At 36.7% G+C, this 25,266-nt stretch overlaps 1 protein-coding gene across 1 annotated transcript in view; it reads right to left on the bottom strand.

Annotated features, from left to right (window-relative positions):
• Arpc1 (Actin-related protein 2/3 complex, subunit 1A) overlaps positions 1–25,266 on the bottom strand; it is a 340,336-nt gene that overhangs the window by 139,591 nt on the left and 175,479 nt on the right. The window contains 1 exon segment of the mRNA XM_090377047.1: positions 21,544–21,644. Coding sequence (XP_090233173.1) covers positions 21,544–21,644 — 101 coding nt within the window.

The raw sequence follows: 25,266 nt of genomic DNA, 5'->3' as shown, positions 1-25,266 counted from the left end.
TTTTAAGAAAAAATATTTTATTATTTTTTTTGTTATTTTATTATTTATTTATTATTTATTTTATTTTTTTGGCTGGGGCAGTATAAGCCATAGGTTTCCTTGCATCATGTGGCCATTACTAATACTAATTTATATTACAGTAAGTACATACACATATAGTCATTTTCTTCATCAATATAACTACAAATCCAGGGATTACAAAAGCATGGGTGAGAAGTTACAGTCCAAGATACCCTGACCAGAAATATTAAAATCTATATTCATATACTTTTCAATATCCACTTACTAATTATTTCAACACTAAGGGATGTTAGGGTACAGGACAGAAGAGGAAAAAGAATATTTCTATCCCATCTCTTTTATCATCTTTCTTTAGCAAATGCCATTTATGATGCCATCAATCACAGCATTGGTGATAGCACCTTCACCATGGTCGGACTGTTAGTAATATGGGTAAAACCTCCATGCACAAGCACATGGTGGGTGAACACCCAAGTGTTAATCAACGTAAGCAGGGGTTGAGGTTTGCCGCCCACAACACATGCAGGAATGCCACCCCTCTGTGTTACCAGGCAGTACTAGGTGGTAGATGACTCCCATCAACCGGTGCAATACCACCACTTTGCTTATTGGAGGCTTGATGTGGTGGAACCCATGTTTAGTCTCCGGAGCTAAGTTCTGGTCAACCCTTCCAATCTCTTCCATCATGCAGTACGATTAATGACTTTTGAGATTACAATGAACACCGTGGCGAGATCCAATCTTCCTTACATTTCAAGGGTACAGCTCTAAAACGGTGTTTGCAGGCTGACCATTAGTTAGTACACCGGACTGAACCTATTGGTAACTCTCTAGGAGGCTTCGGATCAGCTGGTGTATAATCTTGCTACCTCTACTCTGCCAGATAGTGACTGGAGGGAGTCCAAGTAGTGTGTATGCGGGGGCATTGTCGAGGCCACGTTATGTCAAGGATCTGAGTATATACTTACCTTGTGTACGCCATATCCAAAAATTTCATTACTTCATACAGCATGTCCCACCCACTTTTTCTTACTATTGAATACACCATGAATTGTCAAACTAATAGAGTAAGCTTATCTGCAAAAACATCTAAACCTCCCAAACACTTCCTAATTCATTTTATAAATTTACATGGTCTCAATTCTAATCTCAATAATGTCCATTTCCACTTGCACTCTGCCAAACCCCATGTACTTTTTCAGACAGAATCTCATTTATCGGTTGATTCAAATTCTGCTCATCTCTGTTGCCCAAATTATTTGCCATATGATTCCTTTCGCCTCAACGGTGGTACTTGTGCATATGTCTGTTCTGATATTCCCTGTCAGAGACTTGGTAATTTGGAATCTCCTCTTTTCGATCTTCTCTGGCTTAAAATCTCTCTACCTCATTGTGTTGTCTCTACCGTTCTCCCAACTCCATTAATCACTTGGAGCTCTTTGACTTTCACTCTTTGTAACTTGACTCTCTCTAGTCCAACTTTCCTAACAGTGAGGTAATTTTCCTTGGTCATTTTAATGTTCAGAACTCCAGCTAGCTTCTGTTTTCTAGTCACATCGACCCGGCTGCTATAGATGCTGAGGCTTTTGCAATTTCTAATGACCTAGCACAGTTTATTCATTTACCTACAAGAATACCGGACAATTCCAACCATATAGCAAACATGCTTGATCTTTTTCTCACAAACAACCCTTCTAAGTACACGGTCAAAGTGAGTGGTCCTTTAGGTATCTCAGATCACAACTTGGTGATTGTCTCTTCTCCAATGGAACCTTTATCTCATTGCTATTCCCAACCTCGTGTTGTTTGGCATTACAAGAATGCAAAATGGGAAGACCTGCTAGACTTCTTTTCCTTGGTCGGATTACTGTTTCAAAACTTCTGATGTCAATGTTTGCTCAGATCGTGTCAGTGAAATTATTCTTGCAGGAATGGAATCCTTTAACCCACACTCCACTTAAAAATCTCATCTTTTATCTAAACCTTAGTTTTCCAATAAATGTGCTAAGGCTGTTCAAGAGAAGAATGTTGCATATCATAATTGGCTTGTTTTTAATTCTTCAGTTTCAATTTCTGCCTACACCAAAGCTCGCAACAATTGTAAAGCAGTTATTAATCAGTCCAAACTAAAGTTTGAACAAGCTAAGAGTAGAAAACTTTCTTCTTGCCCTAATGGTAGCAAACATTCTGGTCTCCTGCCAAAGCTATTAGCTGCAACTTTTGCCCATCTCTGTCAAAACCAGATGGTTTTGTTGTCACTTCAACCAAGGATAAAGCTGACCTGCTAGCATCCCATTTTTCTTCACATATTAATGATCTTGGTAAAACACCTCCCACCAATCACAACACACTCCATTCAATGCCTACTGTGGTCTTCCGTCAAAAGGATGTCAGAAGGATTTCAGCAAATCTTAATGCTAAGAAAGCTCCAGGTCCCGATGGTATTTCTCCATTTGTTCTCAAAACCTGGGTTCCTGAACTTACTCCTGTTCTTTGCCACCTTTTTCACTTTCTTATTCCAAAGGTGTTTTTTCCTTCTGCTTGGAAATTTGCTCATATCCAGCCAGTTCCTAAAAAGGGTGACAAATCCCACCCATCCAATTATCATCCCATTGCAATTACAAAGTAATGGAGAAATAAAATAACTGCCAACTCTTAAACTACCTAGAAACCTTCCATCTGATCAACGATCGCCAGTATGGATTCCGTCAGTGTTGATCCACTGGTGATATTCTGGCATATGTTACCCATTTATGGACTAATTCAATGGAAAAGTTCGGTGATATGCAAGCAGTTACTTTTGGTATCTCAAAGGCTTTCGAACGTGTTTGGCATAAAGTTCTTCTAAACAAGCTTCCATATTATGGTTAATTCGTTATCCAGTTTTCTCTCTGATCACTCACTGAGGGTGATGGTAGATGGCTCTCTGTCTTCTAACTTCTACACTAATGCTGGTGTCCCCAGGTTCAGTTCTTTCCCCTACTCTTTTCCTCATGTACATTAATAATCTTCTTGCATTGACTGGAAATGCTATCCATAGGTTTGCCGATGATAGCACATTGCATTCCACTTTCCATTTTGAGAAACCTTGCCCTGATCAATCAGCTTCAACTTCTCGAAAATCTGCTACCAATTCCTTAAATGCCAATCTACAGGTAATTCTCCATTGGGAGAAAGACAACTCAGTTGATTTCAATCCTTCTAAAACTCAGTCTTGTCTTATAGCTTGTAAAAAGGATTCTTCTGCTCCTATGCTTATCTTTGGTGACACTCTGATTTTTAGGCAAAATGATATATCTCTTTTGGGGATTACGATCACTTCTAATCTCTCCTGGCACAAGCACATTACACATATTGCTTCCTCTGCATCTAAAAAAAACTTTGTTTTCTCTTTCGCACTTGTCGTTACTTTTCTTCCAAAACAGCTATTCACTCTGTACATATCGCAAATCTGCCCTACCATGGAATATTGTTCCACATTTGGGTGGTGCCCCCAAAACCTCTCTCAGGCTTCTTGATTACATTCAGAAGAGGGCAGTTAGATTAATTAATGATTCATCTCTAACAGTCTCTCCACTCGCTGTGTCATAGACATACTGTTTCTGCTTCATGCCTCTTCTACAGATATTTCCATCGGTAATGTTCTCCTGAATTGGCTTCTATAATTCCCGCTCTCTCTTTCAAAACAGTCTGAACACATGCCGCCACCAGCCAACATCCATTTACTCTCCAACTTCAAACTCACAGAACCAACTTTCCATCTTCCTCGTTTATTTATTCAACTGCCGTTTTCTGGAACAACCTTCCTTCATATGTATTTCCTGAAAATTACAGTGTACAGAAGTTCAAGTCCAATGTCAACAAATATCTTCTTTCATCTTCTCAACCTCCAACCCAAGCACGGTACTAAGTACTATAGGTTCTAATACTGCTCATGTTTGGGGTTTACATAAAAAAAAAAAAAAAAAACAGCTAAAAATAATAACACACTACAATGATACCAAAAGATGTATATATAGCAACTCCTTGACTTACGTAAGGGTTGCGTTCTGCAGAACTCTACGTAAGTCGAATTTTACTAAATGCTTAAGCAGCACTCTTAACTATGCACACTGAATTTGATTGAAGCAAAAAAGAAACGTTCAATGAACATGTAAACAGAATTATTTATTCAAGTTTTTTTTCTCTCACGCACAAGAAAAATTACAAAAGTGTACAAAATTATAAAATTTTCAAAATTATAAAAAAGAAAGTACAGACAGGCATAACGTCAGCAAGTTTTACCTTTCGAGTATCGTTGCCAGAATTAACTCTCCAGCTGATAAGCACGCCACAGCGAAAGTTGAGGGCTGTGGAGATTTAGAAGTGGTTTTTTTCAAACATGTCACAAAATTTCTATGCAGAATCTGCACTGGCTACTTCATCATATACTTTAATGTTTTGGAAACCAGCGCAACGGTTGAACCTATTAAACCAACTGTTGCTTGCCACAAATTTAGCTTGGGGTTTGCCGTACTTATCCTTAATATCTTTCATAAATACTTCTTGCTTTTGCTTGATGGCCATTAGATTCAGGGGCACTCTCTTCTGAATGCAATTTTCCATCCATATTATTAATAGCTTTTCCGTCTTCGATATAGCACCTGAACCCTATTTTGTGATCACTGTTGATCTTAAATGTACTGATCCTTTAACATGTTCTTTTATACATGCATTGTCCCTTAAAATATTATACCCTGTTTAAGTAGTGAGACCTAATTCCCGTGCAATAGATGACAAACTTTGTCCTGCTTCGTACTTCTTAATTAATCAGCTTCATTTCTAAATCAATTTTGTTTTGTTTCCTAGCACTGCCAGCACTTTCCATTGGTTCCTTTTCCTTCACCATTGTAATAAGCAAATAGGAATGAAGAGAATATTCTGAAAATTTGATTTTTATATGATTGAAGATTTCAGTGAAGGGGAACTAATTTCACCATACTAGCATAATGTAAAAATCCACACAATTCCAGTTATCGGTATTATCATAAAAGCAATAAGATCGAGTTTACTACCTGTTTATAACTAGCTGCACTAACAGAAAAGCCCAATAAACCAGAAATTGCAAATTGTTTTTATTGTTTTATGGTTGTGACCTCCAGAAATGTGTTTTAGAAAAATATCACAAAGGCATTCAAAATTGATTCTTATAACGAATCATATGATAACAATGAAAGTGTAGTGCAATTTTCATTATAAAAATGACCTTTTAGTGAGATAAATAGCTTAGTTATACAGCGAAAATTTCAACTTCCAAGGTCTTGGAAAGAATTACCAAAAAAACTAATGTGTTATTGGGTACACATTACGATATTTTCACGATACCTTCATTTATTCCTATGGGATGCAAAATAGGTTTCCATGATTTTTCGAGTTTGCACCGGCTGCCAAAAAATTTATGTAAGCCGGGGGGTGGGGGTGTCTATATATAGTTGATGAGATGTGTAACACATTCGTTTTCCAGAATTTCCCAAAGGTGGCCATTCACTCACTCTGTTATGAATTCTTGACATTGCCACTATCAATGGACAAGTTGCCTATCGTGCAAACACTAAACAGCAACAAGTAACAGCTCTGTGTAGCTGTAAGTAGGTACGCTCAGGAGGCTACGCTCAGCCTTATACATGGCCAGATAAACAAAATAAGTTCTTCACAATACATCCCAAGAACCATTAGAGAAAAGATGCAAAAGCTTTTAGAGCACAGACTATCACGGCAGCCCAAACCTTTTGAGAAAATGAGAGGGAAAAAAAAATTAGATGTCTGCAGCCAATGTGTAAAATCTCTGAGTGGGATATGCTGTCAGTGCCTGTATCTGGTGAGTGCAAAGAATGAAAAAGCTCAGTGCCTAATTTTTTACTGTATTTTTTTTTTTTTTTATTATTATTATTTTATTATTTGTATACCTTCCTGCTGTCTATATTGTTATATTTTTGATGCCTTATCTAAACATATACAAAATAAATGTATGTATTACTAACATACATTTATTTTATTTAAGAATATGTACTTTTATTTCCTTTTGTAGTGAAATCCCCTGAATCCCATCATTTCAAGAGGTATTCCGTCCTCAACCTGAACAGGTAGAGAGAGGAATACCTCTTGAAACGATGAGCAGTCTACTTGGAGTTAATTCATAGTTGCCTTTTTGTAGAAACAGGTACTTTTTTTTTTTTTTTTGTTTGACTTCTATCTTGTGCAATTGTTCTACTTTCTTCTAATTTGCAGTAAACTTTAACTTTTAAGGTACAGTCTCATTTTTATTAAATTTTTGTGTATTCAAAAATAAAATAAATGAAGATACTTATGATTCTGCCTGTTTGACTTCAAGATAATAAAAAAAAAAAAAAAAAAAAAAATTCTTGAATCAAAATAACAGGCATTCCTTAGAACATTCTCAAAGATTGACTAAACACAAATTTGCAATCTATACAAGTGGTGTTTATAACTTATGAAATACAAAAATGGAAATATGAACAACTGCCATGGAATACTACTTCCAAATATGACTATGACTAGATCACCTCGCAGGTGCCTAGTCACCAACCAGACACCATAATCAGCAAAACTTAAGCCTTTCTTCATAAGAACAACCGTTTGTTCCATTCACTAATCTTGTTGCCCTTATCCCTACTGGGAAAATTCCTGTATATCATTGACAAGACACCATGAGCTACTCTTGCAGACCGTCTGCACTGTGAGAAAACTACATATCTGCCTGCACAATTACTCGCAGATCCTTTTCACTCTCTACCTCTGTATAGTACCACACAGTTGATACCACACAGTATAGTACCACACAGTTGATACGTTACTCTGGGGTTACTGCTTACATTTTTTGCAGTACTTTACATTTGTCAATATTAAACTTCGGTTGCCACCTCTCAGCCCATCTACCCAACTTTTCTAGATCCTGTTGCAACAGTGTACTGTCATTAGTGTCCTTAACAACCTTGCCAACCTTCGTATCGTCTGCAAACTTGGGCTTTAAGCCTGAAATACCATCATCAATATCATTAATGAATACAGAAGACAATAATGGACCCAACACTGAACCCTGGGGGACTCCACTAATAACATTAGTCCACAAAGACAGTGTCCATTAATTACCACTCTGTCCTCTCCCATTCAACCATCCCTTTACTCATAGCAACAATTTGATTCCAATGCCACACTGCTCCAATTTGTGCAGGAGTCTTCCATGTGCAACAGTATCAAAAGCCTTTCTAAGATCCAAATATATGATATCAAAATTATTCTTTGCATCTAGTTCCTTTGTGACTACATCATAGTATCGAATCAAATTGGTCAGACAAGACTTCACCTTAACAAACGCATGCTGTGTCCAAACTATAACCAAAGTCTTGTCTAGATGATCCTGCAATGCTTCTTTAACCAGTGCCTCCATTAATTTCCCTGGAACAGAAGTTAAGCTAATAGATCTGTAATCACCTGTGTCTCCCTTTGATCCTACTTTGTGGATTGGGGTCACATTTCCAGACCATGGGTACCTCCCCTGAGGTACCCATGGTCTGGAAATTACCCATAATTATGGCCTTAAGGTTTGCTTACTTCCTTTGCTGCCTCCTTTAATATAACTGGATAGATTCCATCCACCCCAGGTGCCTTTATGTTTTATCTTCAACAATTTCTCCCCCACTTTACTCTCAGTTATTACAAGATTATCTAGCTTACTGCCAGAGTTTAATACACCTCTAGCATACCCCTCCCTGAATAAATCCTCATGTGTGAATGTAAATGCAAAACACTCATTTAGTTTGTTAGCTACCTGAGCAGGATCATCAACAGTTGCACCATCAATATCAAGTGGACCAATCTGATTCATTCCCTTTCTTCTAGAGTTTATATAAGTAAAGAACTCTTAGCTGTTTTTCTTTGCATCCTTTTCCAAAGATTTGTCTTCATCTGCCTTTGCCTGCCTAACCTCCATTGTGACTTGGTTACAGACCAGCTTATATCTATCGTAGGCTTCTGTGTCACCTGTTAATTTATATGTATCCCATGCATTTTTCTTCTCTGCCACATGTCTAATTAGTTCATCTGACATCCATTTAGGCCTAAATCTTGAACAATATTTCTTAATTGGTATGAAAAGGCTAGTAGCTTTTAAGATTTCTTTGAATGCTTCCCATTTTGAATTTGCTGTTGGTAACATCATGAGTTGGTCCCACCGTATAGAATTTAAATACTGTCTCAGACCACCATAGTCACCTTTACGAAAGCAAAAACCCATCCCTTTACCCCCGATGGTAGTTACCACTAAGAAATCCCACTTGAGCACACTGTGATCACTGCCACCTAGTGGTTCCTTTATCTGCAGATTCTTAATGCATGAAGAATCACTACTGATAATCAGATCAAGAGTATTACTCCCTCTAGTTGCCTCCCGAACATGCTGGTGTAGAAAATACTCATCAAATAAATCCACAAAACCTTGCTAGTGTGTGTGAGTGACCAACTCACAAATTCCAGTCACTCTGGGAAATTAAAATCCCCCATTATAAGACAGTGATTTACTGGCCCACTATTTCTCTGCACAATTTCTTATTATACTCATTAGATTAATTAGGCCTATAACACACACACACACACACCTACTCTCATTTTTCCTTTCCCAGTGCTTATGTCACACCAAACAGACTCAATGTTGCATTGTCCACAAACATCAGTTGGATGCACTTCCTTAGATTTTTTGTTTCTTAACTAACAGCATAACCCTTCCTCCCTTCCTGTCCTGCCTACCCTTTCTGTACACATTATACTCCTCAAATTCCAATTCTGCACTGCTTATGTCTGTGTGACACCACATCTCTGATATCCCAACAATATCTGCCTTTGATGTCTTGACTAGCACTTCAAGCTCATCAAATTTATTTGCAGCTGTCTTATGAAATTCTACAAAGTGGTTCTGGAAACTGGCAGTATTTGAAGATTAAATGTGCAAGGTTGCGAAGTCGTTCCACAATATGAGAGATGTCAAATTGTGTACAGAAACTGTGATGGCATGTTTGCATTATCAGGGTACCTGCCAACCCAGCAAAAATAAATAACAGTAGTCTCCTCTACTAGAGAAGCATTATTTATTCAAAGTAGCGCAATACCTGGTATCTCATTGTGAAGGCAGTCGCAATATGAGATAAAATTAAACGATGCCTTTATACTACGTAAGTAGTTAAATTTATGGGTAAATTATGATGTATTTACACTGATATTACATAGGAAATTGGCAGTGTAACCACTTTCTCAAGAAAATATAAAAAAATAATACCTATTGCATTATAAACACAATATTTTATATTTGCAGTGGATATAATATTACTGATATGACCAACAAATTTCAATGTGTAGTATCTATTTATAGCTACGTAAAAAAATTTTTAAGATGGAGGTCAAAAATAAGAAGCACAACCAATTGCTCTGGAACATTTTTTCTAAAAAAGAAATACTGAGGTTCAGATCATGATAATTTCCTAGAATCATATTCTAATTTTAGCTCATAGGCTGATGATTTGAAGCTCTCTGCAACTTCGAGGGAACATCAACATATAACGGCAACAAACCCACAAGTAGAAGCACAAATCAAGCATCTAGCCGACTACTTAGAAATGGCAAGATTAAAACTTTATCAATCCAATCTGCTCCCACTCATCAGTCACGAAGCGGAAAATGAGGAATGATGTCTAATTCAATCTGAACTGGGAAACTGATAGAACAGTCTCATCCCACTCTGATCTGGGTCTTACTTGGGATGAAAACCTCACTTCCATCATCACTTTATTTATCCTAAGAAGAAAGAAAACTTATGCTGCCTTCTGAGCCATCTGCCAAGAATTAACTGCCTGCCAGAACTGGACCTTAATAAGCCAGTATACGGAGAGACGCCTCACTCATATAACTGTATGCCTTCAAGATTTGGTCCTCGGTAGAGATTTGTTGTTACCAGAAAAAATTTCTAGCAATAGAGTACAGGATACTAACATAAATGAACCACAGAGGTGCAAAATACACTCACCACTTCTCGGTCCACCTTACAAACAAACTCAAGTATGAAGTACTGGAGGAACATTGTTCTTCCCAAAAATATGTCCACCCACTAGGGTGGACATATTCAATTCAGTTCATCCAATTGCTAATTGGATGAACTGATTCTCCCTCTGTTGACGTCCTTTCAGGACAAAGAACCAGAGAGACTGAACAATCAAAATGGCACTTCCTTCTCAGGATGGCACTCATGGACCTCAGAGGTCTTAAGGATGTTCCCACACAATACCCTAGAAGTCTTCAACAGCCTTCGAATTAACTCAGATAACATTGTCAATGATAGGTCTTACAGCAGGATGTTTGAAGAAACCCACCGTCAAGCAGCTCTATAGGATCTGACGAGCTCCCTCTGATCTGCTGCTCCTACTCTCCTCCATGAATATTAAAAAATTGTACATAGATGTATACATACTATTTTATTTTGAACTACACTGTGTAATGGCATCGGCATTGCTCATGGCACTATGCATATGTTAATTGTTTTCATATTTTATTGCATTATTGATGTTCTGTATATACAATACTACATATAAGGATATGACTTTTGAAATATGATCGGTTGAAAGAGAAAATCTTTATTGCAACTAGATGAATACACTGTACATAAATAAGAAAAGTTGCAACTGTCCCATCACAGCCAAAGGATCACATCAGAATTAAATAATTAATTATGTACACACACTGATATAAATTAATTTTTAAAAAAATTAACGTTATCATTATTCCTCACAATGCTGTATTTACATTCTACATCATATAAGGTTATATTTACAATATACAAGAACTCCCTGACTTATGCAATACTCGACTTACAGAAATTAGACTTTGCGTAAGTTTTTGCCGGCCAGTGCAAACCTAAAAAAAATCATGTATTTTGCTTCTCGTAGGAATAAATGGAGGTATCGTGAAAATATCATAATGTGAACCCAATAACACATTGCTTTGCTTTTTTTTTTTTTTTTTTTAATTTGTTCCAAGACCTTAGAAGTTGAAAATTTCACTATATTACTAAGCTATTTCTCTAAAAGATCATATTTATAATGGAAATTGCACTACCCTTTCATCATTATCATATGTTCCCATTATAAGAATCCATTTTGAACGCCTTTGTGATATTTTCTAAATCATATTTCTGGAGGTCATTACCATAAAACAAAAACAATTTGCACTTTCCAGTTTATTGGGCTTTTCTGTTGGTGCATCTAATTATAAACAGTAGTAAATGCGATCTTATTGCATTTGCGATAATACCAATAACTGCAGTTACGTGGGTTTTTACGTTATTATGGTGAAATCTTCAATCACATAAAAAACAAATTTTCAGAACCTTTTCTTCATTCCTATTTACATATTACAATGATGAAGGGGAAGTGACCAACAAAAAGTACAATTGGTGGTAGTGCCAGGAAACTAAAAAATTTAGAAATAAAGATGACATTAATTAAGAAGTACAAAGCAGGACAAAGTTTGTCATCTATTGCAAGGGAATTAGGACTTGCTTCTTCAACAGTGAATACTATTTTAAAGGACAGTGCACATATAAAAGAACATTTCAAAGGATCAACGCAGTTAAGATTAACAGTGATCACAAAACAGCTTTCAGCTGCTATATCGAAGATGGAACAGCTGTTAATAATATGGATGGAAAATCAGGTTCAGAAGTGAGAGACCCTAAGTCTAATGACCATTCAATCAAAATCAAGAAGTATTTATAAAGATATTAAGGATAAGTATGGCGAACCTCAACCCAAGTTCATGGCAAGCAATGGATGGTTTAATAGATTCAAGCATCTTGCTGGTTTCCACAACGTTAAAGTATGCAATGAAGTCGCCAGTGTTGATTCTGCAGCTACAGAGAAATTTCGTAATGTGTTGAAAAAAAATTATTGATGAAGTTAATGCATCAAATTTTTAACGTTGACGAGACTGCTCTGCATTGGAAAAATACCGGATCGAACATACATTGCAAAAGAGGAAAAGAAAATGCCAGGTTTCAAGGCTTCAAAGGATAGGGTCATGCTTTTGCTTTGGGAGGATTACAGATTAATGCCACACTCTTGCAGCGGGAGGATTAGATTAATACCACTGCTTGTGTACCATTCTGGAATTCCTTGTGCATTTAAGCACATCAATAAATGCCACCCTACCCATGCATTTCTGACTGATTGACATATTGGTTATGTCAATAAAGCAGATTTTAAAAATAATAATTTTATAAATGTGTTTATATAGTACTTTTGCAGATGATAGAGAAATTTTTAAAATACTCACGAAAAAAATTTTTAAAAGAAATTTGGGAAAAAAAATAAAAATAAACAGAGAGAGAGAGACTACTCTCAGGATATTTTGAGATTCAAAACATTGGACGTGAAAACAGAATATTTTTCCCATTTGTTAAAAAATGAAATAAAAAATTACTATCTACTGCATTCATAACAAAATTTTCAAGTTGCAATGAATATGGAATTACAATGACCTAAAAAACAAATTGTGATGTTAGATCTCTATTTTCAGCTTTTGAAAATTATCAGTCAAAATTTTAAAATTTGGCCAATTGTTTAATTTTTCATCCTTATGTTTATTTTGTTTATTTATTATTTTTTTAAATTTATTTATTTATTTTTAATAACTATCGGGGTTTTGAAATATGATCTTCTGTGTATACTTAAGGAGAATAATACTGCACCAAAGTAGCAAATTTCAACAAACATTCTGCATTCATCGCTGCATTAATTAACTAAACATTACATTATGAAAATCAGGTCTTAAAACCACTTAGTTTTCATTTTCTTTTCTTCTTTTTAAAGCTACAGATTTTATGAATTTGATATTTTACAAGGAAAGCTACCATCATACTGTTGAAAGTACTAATTGTTGAAAAAAAACATTTCACAAAAATTATTCACGTAAAGTCTGAATTCTCTGATGCACTAAGGGCTCTGTGGTCCATGTATGGTGCCATTAACTGCAAGAATGAGCAGTCAAAATCTGGCTCACCTGAGTACCTCATTTTCTACTTACCTATATTGGATATATCACTTTTCACTTCTCAGCTCCACCCAATACCATGCTCCACAAACAATTTTCACTGTAACCAGTGCCATCTGAGACAATACACAGATCCATAAACATGGTATCTTGGCAAAAATAAGGAATTTCAATGTTACAAAATTGCATAATTCTTAAAAAAAAAACAAAAAAAAAACACCATAACTTCTGACCGCAAAAATCAGTTAAGGTACTGATTATAAAAATTTTATATTCCCCAAAACAGGTTATCAAGCCTTGCAGAGTCTCCTGACAAGATAGTGAATGATAATTTATTCTGTCTCATGCTCCATCTCCTTCAGACTTGCAACTCAACTGTTCTATTTAATGGTTGTCAGATGAACTAATGAGACATATGGCAGAGAAGAAAAATGCATGGGATACAACAAATTAATGGGTGACATGGAAGCCTATGATAGATAAGTTGGTCTGTAACCAAGTCACAAAGGAGATTAGGCAGGTAAAGGCAGATTATGAGAAATCCTTGGCAAAGGATGCAAAGAAAAACAGAAAAGAGTTCTTTACCTATTTAAACTCAAGAAGGAAAGGGATGAATCAGATTGGTCCACTGGATGTTGATGGTTCAACAGTTGAGAATCCTGCTCAGGTGGCTAACAATCTAAACAAGTATTTTGCATCTACATTCACACATGAGGAGTTATTCAGGAAGGGGGATGTCGTAGGTGAAGTAAACATTGGCAGTGAGCTAGATGATTTTCTAATAACTGAGAGGAAAATGGAGGAGAAATTGTTGAGGATAAACATAAAAAAGGCACCCGGGGTGGATGGGATCTATCCAGTTATATTAAAGAAGGCAGCAAAGGAAGTAAGCAAACCCCTAGCCATAATTATGAGAGCTTCTTTGGACTCAGGGGAGGTACCCATAGACTGGAGATGTGCAAATGTAATCCCAATTCACAAAAGGCTGACACAAGTAATTATAGACCTGTTAGTTTAACTTCTGTTCCAGGAAAATTAATGGAGGGACTGGTTAAAGAAGCACTGCAGGATCATCTGGACAAGAATTCAGTTATAGCTCAGACACAGCATGGTTTTGTTAAGGGCAGGTCTTGTCTGACCAATTTGATTGGATACTATGATGTAGTCACAAAAGAACTGGATGCAGGGAATAACGCTGATATTATATATTTGGATCTTAGAAAGGCTTTTGATACTGTTGCGCATGGAAGACTGCTGCACAAAATGGAACAGTGTAGCATTGGAAGCAAATTGCTGCTATGGATGAAGGGATGGTTGAGTGGCAGAAGACAGAGTGGTAATCAATGGACACTGCTCAACGTGGACTAATGTTATTAGTGGAGTTCCTCAGGGTTCAGTGTTGGGTCCATTGTTGTTTTCTGTATTTATAAATGATATTGATGATGGTATATCAAGCTTAATGTCCAGGTTTGGAGACGATACAAAGGTTGGCACGGTTGTTAAGGACACTACTGATGCTATGCTGCTGCAACAGGATCTGGAAAGGTTGAGCAGATGGGCTGAGAGGTGGCAAATGAAATTTAACATTGACAAATGTAAAGTACTACATATGGGAAACAGTAACCCCAGATCAACGTATCAACTCTGTGGTACTACGCTGACAGTGGTAGAGAATGAAAAGGACCTGGGGGTAATTGTGCAGGCAGATATGAAGTTCTCTGAGCAGTGCAGACGAGCTGCAAGAGTAGCTCATGGTGCCTTGTCAATGATATACAGGAATTTTTCTAGCAGGGATAGGGAAGTGATTATTCCCTTGTATAAGGCATTGGTCAGGACACACCTTGAGTACTGTATACAGGTCTGGAGGCCTCATTTCAAGAAAGATGTAGAGCTGCTGAAACGAGTACAGAGAAGGGCAACAAGATTAGTGAATGGAACAAAGGGTTGCTCTTACGAAGAAAGGCTTAAGTTTTGCAAATTACAGAGTCTGGAGACTAGGCATCGGCGAGGTGATCAGATAGAGGTGTATAAGGCTTTGAATGGCTTGAGCATGCTCAATGCCGATGGGATTCTTCCTCTTGCTCAGAATAATCACCTGAGAGGGCATAAATTCAAATTGAGGAAGGACGGATGTCGGATAGATGTGCGGAAATTTGCCTTTAGCCAGCGGGCAGTTGGTTTATGGAATAGACTTCCATCACTTGTTGTTGAAGTTGATAGCCTAAACAAATTTAAGGGTCAGCTCGACAGGTATTTCGAACGAACGGAGGGGTAAAATGGGAGTAGTGGTTGTGGTTTTTTTTTTTTTTTTTTGGCTGATGCTGAATAAGCTTGCTTTCTTGCATCATATGCCTCTACTAATGCTAATATGTAGTTAAATATTTTTTGTTATATTATGTTATGCATTAATCATATATATTTTGCATTATTTTATATTCTTTTCGCTAATACAGAAGTAGAACCATAAGAGAGAAGTACTGTATATAAGTACAGTTAGTCCCCAACTTACGCAAGCCCCAGTTACCTAACTTTGGACTTTATGTAAATTACCTAATCACTATTAGGTATATGTACTTAATAAAGTGGCCTCAGTGGATGTACAGGAATCAAAGGAATGAAACAGAAGAAAAATAAAAAGTATTTTTTCTAATAGATCTTTGGGAATCAAAATAGGTCTTTGGACTTTATAAAGATCTAGTTATGCAAATATTACGTAGAATCATAATTTCAGTTAATGGAATTACAGTCATCTTGATTTTGAAAAGTTATATTAGTTACCTTAGTCGTGGTATCATGGATGAAAAGTAACTCACTACATTAATTTTTTATGAAATCTTTAGTTTACCAAAACATTTATTTTTGTCATTTTCAGTAATATACCTCAATGTGCTTTCTCTATGGACGAATGTCATTGCCACTTATTTTTGATTGGTCTACACAGAGATTCACATATGTTTAGGTGATTACATTTTGAGTAGAAACACCACCGTGTCATGCTGGTTAAAATGTATATGCATATTCTCTACTTATTACAATTTAAATGGTTAACTAGAAATCATAAACAAGGAATAATAAAACTGATGTTTCCGGGGCTTTGCTTTGGTCGAGAAATATGAGAAACCAGAACTATTCTGAAAGATTTAGTTAAAAAGCTTCCCACCATAGACAACTTCATAGGCGTTCAAGCATGAAGAAACTTGACAACTCTGTCAAATACAAAAAAATCAAAATCTTAATTTCTCTCAACAATGAGGATTGCAAAGCAACAAAATTGTGATAGGCACAGATAAATTATGCAAATACCATACAGTAAAATATACTGCAAGCTGTGGTAAATTACACAACTGCTTCAAAATTTTGCCCAAACTCAATTCTCACTGATGCTAATTATTGACTATGGTACCAAAGGTTGACTAAAAATCGCAGTTATAAGTCCCAGGAATGCTGAATATTGTATATCTATTTCCAGTATTTTGAAATCCGGCCTCATTTACATAAAAATCCAAGAACGAATATTGTATATTCATTATAAAGATGTATCATATTTCTTATAGAATTAGATTTTATTAAAATGTAATTGTATAAGAAATATATATCCACTATTTATCTTACAACATATTTTTTTAAAATTCTTTCTTGCATCACTTCATGCTTTTCTGATATAAAATAAAATGTGAGATACCTCCCCACCAATTGCTACCACTAATACTAGTCAGGGCAGTGCCACACTCCAGGTTAAGTATCAAAGAATACATTTGGTTAGGCCGGACCTTTTGTCAGCTGTTTTCCCTGTAATTAGAATGGGACAATTAACTGTTAGAGCTACACAAACACTGAGATTACTTTGCTACAAATGAAAAAAAAAAAAAAATCAAATAAGACAAATTACAAGGATTATCACAAAAAAAAAAAAAAAAAGAAAATGCACATTGCACACATGCTATTAGCTCTGTTTGTTTGTTTGTTATTTGGTTTTTTAGGAGCATTAGCAACTAAGGCCATATTGCTCCGGGGATATGCAGTGGTCATTCCCCGACTTTCCCGCATCCTCCGTATTTGGTGGTCACAGGCTCGAACCCCGGTCTAATTAAGAAGCGTGTGCTATGCACTGCTGCTCCTGCTCACTTGGTTATGGAGGCGCTGCTATTAGCTCTATGTGCCTGCACAACAGATTTATCAGGATAATAATTTGACGATTAACCTCAACATTAGTGTGTTTCAAACAGAAATCCTACATTGAATGTTTATGCAAAGGCTTTTAAAAAGAGATGGTGACATTGCTTCAGGTTAGATTAGTTTCAGATAAAATATCTTTCATCACGATGGAAACTTTTAAGTGGTTGAATGCCAACAAAAATTTATGAATTGTTGTTTGGGAAATGTGTAGCAAGCCAACAGAAAGCACAATTTCACATTGGTCCCATCTGTAAAGATCAGACCAGGTTTAAAGACAAGCAACACTCAGGTAGATCAAGAACTCATATCAGCAGTCAATATTACCCATTCTCAAGGAAGAGAATGTATGACCTGTAAAGAAATATCCAACAAATCTGGAATACCAACGTCATCTGTTCACAGAATTTTAGCTGAGAAAGGTCATCCCTGGTGGGTCTCACTTTTTCTGTCAAATAAACAATGAACAAAGTGTATAGAAATTGCAAAAGTTACCTGCACATTACCAACAAAAAGGTGAAGAGTTTTTAAAATCATTGTTGCCATTGATGAGATATGGACACATGACTTTGAACCACAGTTCGTATCACAATCAGCTAAGTGCAAGCAACTATCTTTGACACATCCCCATCTAAAAATATCACAACAATCAAAGATGAAACACATAGTCATCACATCCTACAAGATTAGTAACTGCACCCTTGGAAGTTCAGTAACTGGAGACTACTATGCAACATTTCTTTACCAGAAATTATGTCCAAATATTCCTCAGAAGCAACCACAGATGTTGGATTCTGATGTGTTCGTACTCCATGAAAATGTAATATCACAGTCTGTACAGCTCATTTTTGCCAATTACAAGTGGGAAGCACTACATCATCCCCCCCCCCCATAGACCTGATATAGGTAATTGTGATTACAGTCTATTCCCAAGTTTAAGGAACTGTTTCATGGACAAAAATTTCTTAGTAGCTTAACTTCAGAAGAGAGTTATGTCATTTAAAAATTACCCAAACTTTGGGAAACAGTCTTAAGGTGTGAAGGTTTTTGTAAATTATTTTGAAAAATAAACTCATTTAAATTAATCACTTGTGTGCATAACCCTCATTAATAATTAAATTCAAAACCAAAATAAAATAACCAAAGTCACCAAACCTTGCCTCTTTCTCTTGTTAATTTCAAGTATTTAACCGATACATCCTTAATTTTACATAAACTTCCAACCTCAGAATGAGTAGGTTTTCAGACATCCAGTCTAGTATACAATTAACCACTCTCAGTTTAAATTTATGTATCTACTAATGTAAAAACATCCTCGGCATTTAGTTCTCTCAAACCTTAAGAGGTCTTAAACAAACTTCTCCCCCCTCACATACCTGGTTTTGAACCACTGTTGCTTGCAAAACTCAAGTTTCTCTTGATAAGAATACCCCTTTATACCCTTATTCAATCTTGAAATCTTCTTTATACCCTCTCCAACAGGCTAACTGCCATTACAACTCAAAAGCCTATTCAAGAAAAACATTTGTTTTTTTAATGAGCAAGAATCGGGTGACTAAAGTATAGGACCTGGGTCTAATCACATCCAATACAGAATTCCTGACATCTTGTTTAAAAGAACGAAATTGACATACAACCAGAAAAACACTTGTTCACATTTTTGCAATGTTACATAAACTCTGAGCTATTGTTTTGATTTCATTGATCTTCATGAAGAAATTGGCAATAATCACTATCTACAGGAGTAGTATCTTTTCATGGACAGTTTAAGTAAAAGTCTGGAATGGGAATATACAAGGTGTGGCTTTTAAAAAACAAGACTACATGCACAACTACTAACACACCAAACACCACCTAAGAAACAAAGGCACAGTGGTTGAACTGAACCTATTCCTAGTTGTATACCAAGTCATGTTCCAACATGCTCTACATCCTTCCTAAAATGAATCCTCCAGACCTGTACGTAGTACTCAAGGTCTGGCTATACCTTGAGTACTGCGTACAGGTCTGGTGGCATTTTAGGAAGGATGTAGAGTTGCCAAGAAAGGCTTAAATTCTGCAATTCATAAATTCTTACAAAGAAAGGCTTAAATTCTGAAAGTTGCGGCATCTGGAGACTGAGCACCTGCATGGTGATCTAATTGAGGTGTATAAGGCCTTGAATGGTTTTGAGCAAGCTCAATGATGATGGGATTCTTCCACTTGCTCAAATTACAAACCTGAGGGGGCACAGATTCAAACTGAGGAAAGACAGGTGCAGAATAGATGTGCAGAAGTTTGCCTTTAGCCAGCAGATAGTTGATTGATGGAATAGACTTCCATCTGTTGTTGTGGAAGTTGATAGCTTAAATAAATTTCAGGCTGAACTAGACAAACATTTGGAGTGACGGGATGGGTGAAACGGGAAGTTTTTTTTTTTTTTTTTTTTTTGGCTGATGCTGTATAAGCTTGTTTTCTTGCATCATATGGCTCAACTAATGCTAATCTGTTTTAGTAGCCAACAGGGTTTAAACTATGTAAATAATGCAATAGTTTTAATTCTAATAGCAGAACAAACCTACTGGTGAAAGTAATTGCAACATTTCCAAACAGATGGCCTTGTAAAAAGATTAATTTGCAATTTGTTTAAAAGATGAGTGCTATGACATCAGGTGGTCTTCCAGTGACAACACCATATCAAAACAGTTGTAAAGAAGTGTAATGACATAGGAATGGTGAAAGAGCATTTGATGTGATGGCTAAAGGTCTCTGTTGAAAGTAGTCAAATACCAAGGCAACTCTTTACAAAGGTAAGTTCATTCTGTTGTGAGAATTAAAACCCATGTTTTCCAAGCATCCTTTCACTTGTTTTTGCAGCCAGCAGGCTGAAAAAAAAAACACATCAAAAGGACAAAATAGTCATTATAAATCTTTTCAGGTGCAGACAGACTCAATTGTTTGTGCTTAATATTTACTGAACTGTGCTTCTCTAAAACTGCTCATTTTCAAAATCAATTTTTCAATCAATTGCTTCAGATTTTTCTAAGATCCAGAAATTTTTAAAATTTGGCACAGGGTGGCATTAAGTAGTATCCTGCTTAATGCCACCTGTACTTGATTTCAGAAAAGCTTTATGCCACAAAAGGCTACAATACAAATCATATTAGGGTGGCATTAAGCAAGATACTTAACTATACACAAAGGGATGGTCAAGTAGCAGTAGGCAGACTGGTTATTACTGGGCACTGCTCTTCATGATCTAATGTTATTAGTGGAATACCTCAAGGGTGCAGTGCTGGGTTCTTTATTCTTTTGAACATTAATTGCTGATATCGGCAAAGATACATCAAATGCAATGTCAAAGCTTGATGATACTGATATAAAGGTTGGCATGGCGTTCATAACAAAAAAAAAAAAAAAAAAAACCAATTTATGATGCCAAAATAAGACCTAAAAAAATAAGCCATTTTGGCTGAGACGTAGCAATTGAAGTTTAACACTGAAAAATATAAATAAAAGAATGGAGAGAAGTAATCCTAGAATAACATACCAAATGGGTGGTATCACATTCAGGGTAGTGAAGAAATGAAAACAATTTGGTGGGGGGAAGTAATTGTACAGTCTGATATGGTTTTTCTGAAAGTGGACAAGCTATAAGGGCACATCATAGGAGTCTGCCATTAATTTACAGGAATTTTGCCAGCAAGGGCAAGGTGATTGTCCCATTGTATAAGGCAATGGTTAGGCCACACCTCATTTGGTGAAGCTACCAGGTCTGGTAGGTTCACAAAATGAGGCTACTAGACCTGTATGCAAGAGCATGAATCTATTGGCATGAGTGCATAGGAGAGCAACAAGTATAGTAAAGAACACAAAATTTTTGCATCTGAAACCTAGGTGCCTGTGAAGACACCTAATTAGAGTGTTTAAGGCCTTAATCAGATTGAGTAAATTAATGAAGATAGCATCCTAACTCTTCCTCAGACACAGGGGGACATAAATTTATGATCTGTTGCAGGATAAATATGTGAAATGAAAATTTGCTCACAGCCAGAGTGAGTGATTGTTGGAACAAATTACTTTTAATGGTCTAGAGGTGGGTAGTTGGATAATAAATGTAAGGATGAATTATGCAAATTATTAGAGACGAGGGACAGATAAGGTGGAGTTATGATGCATATGCTTTCTTCCTTGCATCATCTGTCACAAATAATACTAAATACTAACTACAAATGATACAGTAGAAGGAAAAAAAAATAAGTTTCTCACAGTGTAACTCACCATTGCAAAACTCAGCCATTAGGTTTCCTAATGTCATTTTTGAGCCCCATTGTGTTGCTTCTGGTTTATTGTCAACTTCTTTGATGTAAGCTGAAAATACTCTACAGAAAAATTAAATAAAATTAGCCTAAAAGGAAAGAGAAATGGAATTTATAAAAACTAACACCATTTTAAAATACAGAGTTATCTCCCCAACAGCAGGTTTGAAATAACAGGTTTTTTTTTTTTTTTTTTTTTAAGAATACCCCAAACACGAGAGGTATTAGAACCTATAGTACTTAGTACAGTGCTTGGGTTGGAGGTTGAGAAGACAAAAGAAGATATTTGTTTACATTACACTCGAACTTCTGTAGACTGTAATTTTCAGGAAATAAGTATGAAGGAAGGTTGTTCCAAAAAAATGGCAGTTGAATGAATAAACGAGGAAGATGAAAAATTAGCTATGTGAGTTTCAAGTTGGACAGTAAACAGATCCTGGCTAGTGGTGGCATGGGTTCAGACTGTTTTGAAAGAGACAGCGGGAATTATAGAAGCCAATTCAGAAGACCAGTGCCCATAGAAGTATCTGTAGAAAAGGCATGCAGCAGAAACAGTGTGAGTGGACAGACTCTGTTACAGTGAGTCGTTAATTAAGCTAACAGCCCTTTTCTGAATGGAATCTAGAAATCTGAGAGAGAGGTTTGTAGGCACCACCCTAGATGTGGGAACAATATTCCATAACAGGGCAGATTTATGATTTGTAGAAAGTTAACAGCTGTTTGGAAGAAAAGTAACACCGAGATTGAAAGAAAAAACCAAGTTTTTTAGATGCACTGGAAGCAATATTTGTAATGTGATTGTGCCAAGGGTTTGTTTGTTTTGTTTTGTTTTTATTGGCGCATTAGCTACGGAGGGATTGTGCCAAGGGAGATTAGAAGTCAGAGTAATCCCCAAAAGAGATCCATCTTACCTAGAAATGGAAGTGTCACCAAAGATAAGCACAGGTGTAGAAGAATCATTTTTTTCGAGATATAAGACAGGAATGAGTTTTAGAAGGATTGATAAACTAAGTTATCTTTGTCCAACTGGAGAATTACCTGGAGACTGGCATTTAAGGAATTGGTAGCAAATATTCGAGAAGTTGAAGCTGATTAAGCAGGGAAAGATTTCTCAAACTGGAAAGTGGAATGCAATGTGCTATCATCAGTAAAACTATGGATAGAATTTCCGGTCAATGGAAAAAGGTCATTAATATACAAGAAGAAAATAGTGGAGGAAAGAACTAAACCTTGGGGGGACACCAGCATTAGTGGAGAAGTTAGAAGATACAGAGCCATCTACCATCACCCTCATCAGTGAGGGGTCAGAGAGAAAATTGGATAACCAATTACAAAAAAAGTTGGCAAACCATAAGATTGAAGCTTGTTTAGAATACCTTTATGCCAAACAAGTTCGAAAGCCTTTGATATGTCAAGAGCAACTGATTGAGTTTCACCAAACTTTTCCATTGAATTTGTCCATAATTGGGTAACATAAGCCAAAATATCACCAGTGGATCGACACTAACAGAATCCATAGGAACTTTAAGAGTTGGTGGTTAACTGAATTCTCCATTACTTTAGAAACAGTGTAAGTAATTGCAATGGGATGGGAGTGATTTGTCACTCTTTTTAGGAACTGGCTGGATATAAGCAAATTTTCAAGCAGAGAGAAAAACACCTTTGGAATAAGAAAGTGAGAAAGTCATCAAAAAGGCACAAAGAACAGGAGTAAGTTCAGGAGCACAGGTTTTGAGAACAAGTGAAGAAATGCCATCAGGATCATGAACTTTCTGATCAAGATTTGTCAAATTCCTTCTGACATCCATTTGAGGGAAAACCACAGGAGGTATTGAATGGAGCATGTTGGGAAGTGTTTTACCGAGATCGTTAATACACGATTGGAAGAAGAATGAGATGCTAGCAAGTCAGATTAATTCTTGGTGGAAGTGACAATAGAACCATCTGGTTCTGACAGGGGTGGAAGCAGAGATGAGCAAAAGTTGCAGCCAATAGCTTTGGCAAGAGACCAGAATGCTCAGGGCCCAGGCAAATTGCAAAATGTTAGCAGTAGAAGAGGCATATGATACAAGAAAGCAAGCTTATGCAGCATCAGCAAAAAAAAAAAAAAAAAAACACACAGCTCCCATTTCACCCCTCCGTTCGTTCCAAATACCTCTCCAGTTCAACCTTAAATTTATTTAGGCTAACAAATTCAACAGTAAAAGATGGAAGTCTGTTTCACAATCAACTACCCGCTGGCTAAAGACAAAGTTCCGCACATCCAACCTACAACTGTCTTTCCTCAATTTGAATTATGCCCTCTCAGGTGATTATTCTGATCAAGGGGAAAAATCCCATTAAGCACTGAGCATGCTCAAACTATTCAAGACTTTATACACCTCAATCAGATCATCTTGCAGGTGCATAAGTCTCCACATAGTGTAAACTGAAAACTTAGGCTTTCTTCGTAAGAAGAGCAACCCTTCATTCCAATAACGATACATCCTTCTTAAAATGATGCCTCTAGACCTGTATACGGTCTCAAGGTGTGGCTTGACCATTGCCTTATACAAGGGAATAATCACCTATTTATCCCTGCTAGAAAAATTCCTGTATATATCATTGACAATACACCACGAGCTACTCTTGCATACTGTCTACACTGATCAGAAAACTTCATATCTGGCTGCACAATTACCCCAAGGCCCTTTTCATTCTCTACCACTGTCAGTGTAGTACGACAGAGTTGATACATTACTCTGGGGTTACTGCATCCCATATGTGGTATCTTATATTTGCCAATGTTAAACTTCATTTGCCACCTCTCAGCCCATCTGCTCAACGTTTCTAGATACTGTTGCAGCAGCGTACTATTAGTGTCCTTAACAACCCTGCCAACCTTCGTATCATCTGCAAACCTGATATACCATCATCAATATCATTTATAAATACAGAAAGCAACAACTGACCCAACACTGAACCTTGAGGGACTCCACTAATAACATTAGTCCGTGAAGAGGAGTGTCCATTGATTACCACTATCTTCTCCCACTCAACCATCCCTTTATCCATAGCGGCAATTTGCCTCCAATGCCACACTGCTCCAATTTGAACAGAAATCTTCCATGTGCAATAGTATCAAAAGCCTTTGTAAGATACAAACATATGATATCAAAGTTATTCCCTGAATCCAGTTCGTTTTGTGACCACATCATAGTATCCAATCAAACTGGTCAGACATGACTTTCCCTAAACAAAACCATGCTATGCCCGAGCTATAAATGAAGTCTACAGTGCTTCCTTAACCAGTGCCTCCATTAATTTCCCTGGAACAGAAGTTAAATTAACAGGTCTATAATGTGACCTCCTTTGATCCTCCTTTGTGAATTGGGGTCACATTTGCACTTCCCCAATCCATGGGTACCTCCCATGAGTTCAAGGAAGCTCTCATAATTATGGCTAAGGGTTTTCTTACTTCCTTTGCCGCCTCCTTTAATATAACTGGATAGATCCCATCCACCCCGGGTACCTTTTTTATGTTTATCTTCAACAATTTCTCCTCTCAGTTATTACAAAATCATTTAGCTCCCTGCTAGAGTTTGATTCACCTCTGGCATTCCCCTCCATGAATAACTTCTCATATGTGAATGTAGATGCTAAATACTCATTTAGTTTGTTAGCCATCTGAGCAAAATCATCAACA

Source organism: Mastigoproctus giganteus, chromosome 7 (genome assembly GCF_048544385.1).
Source record: "Mastigoproctus giganteus isolate SK-2022 chromosome 7, ASM4854438v1, whole genome shotgun sequence".
Lineage (NCBI taxonomy): Eukaryota > Metazoa > Arthropoda > Arachnida > Uropygi > Thelyphonidae > Mastigoproctus > Mastigoproctus giganteus.
The sequence above is the reverse complement of the archived record's forward strand: the minus strand, read 5'-3'. Positions and strand labels throughout refer to the sequence as shown.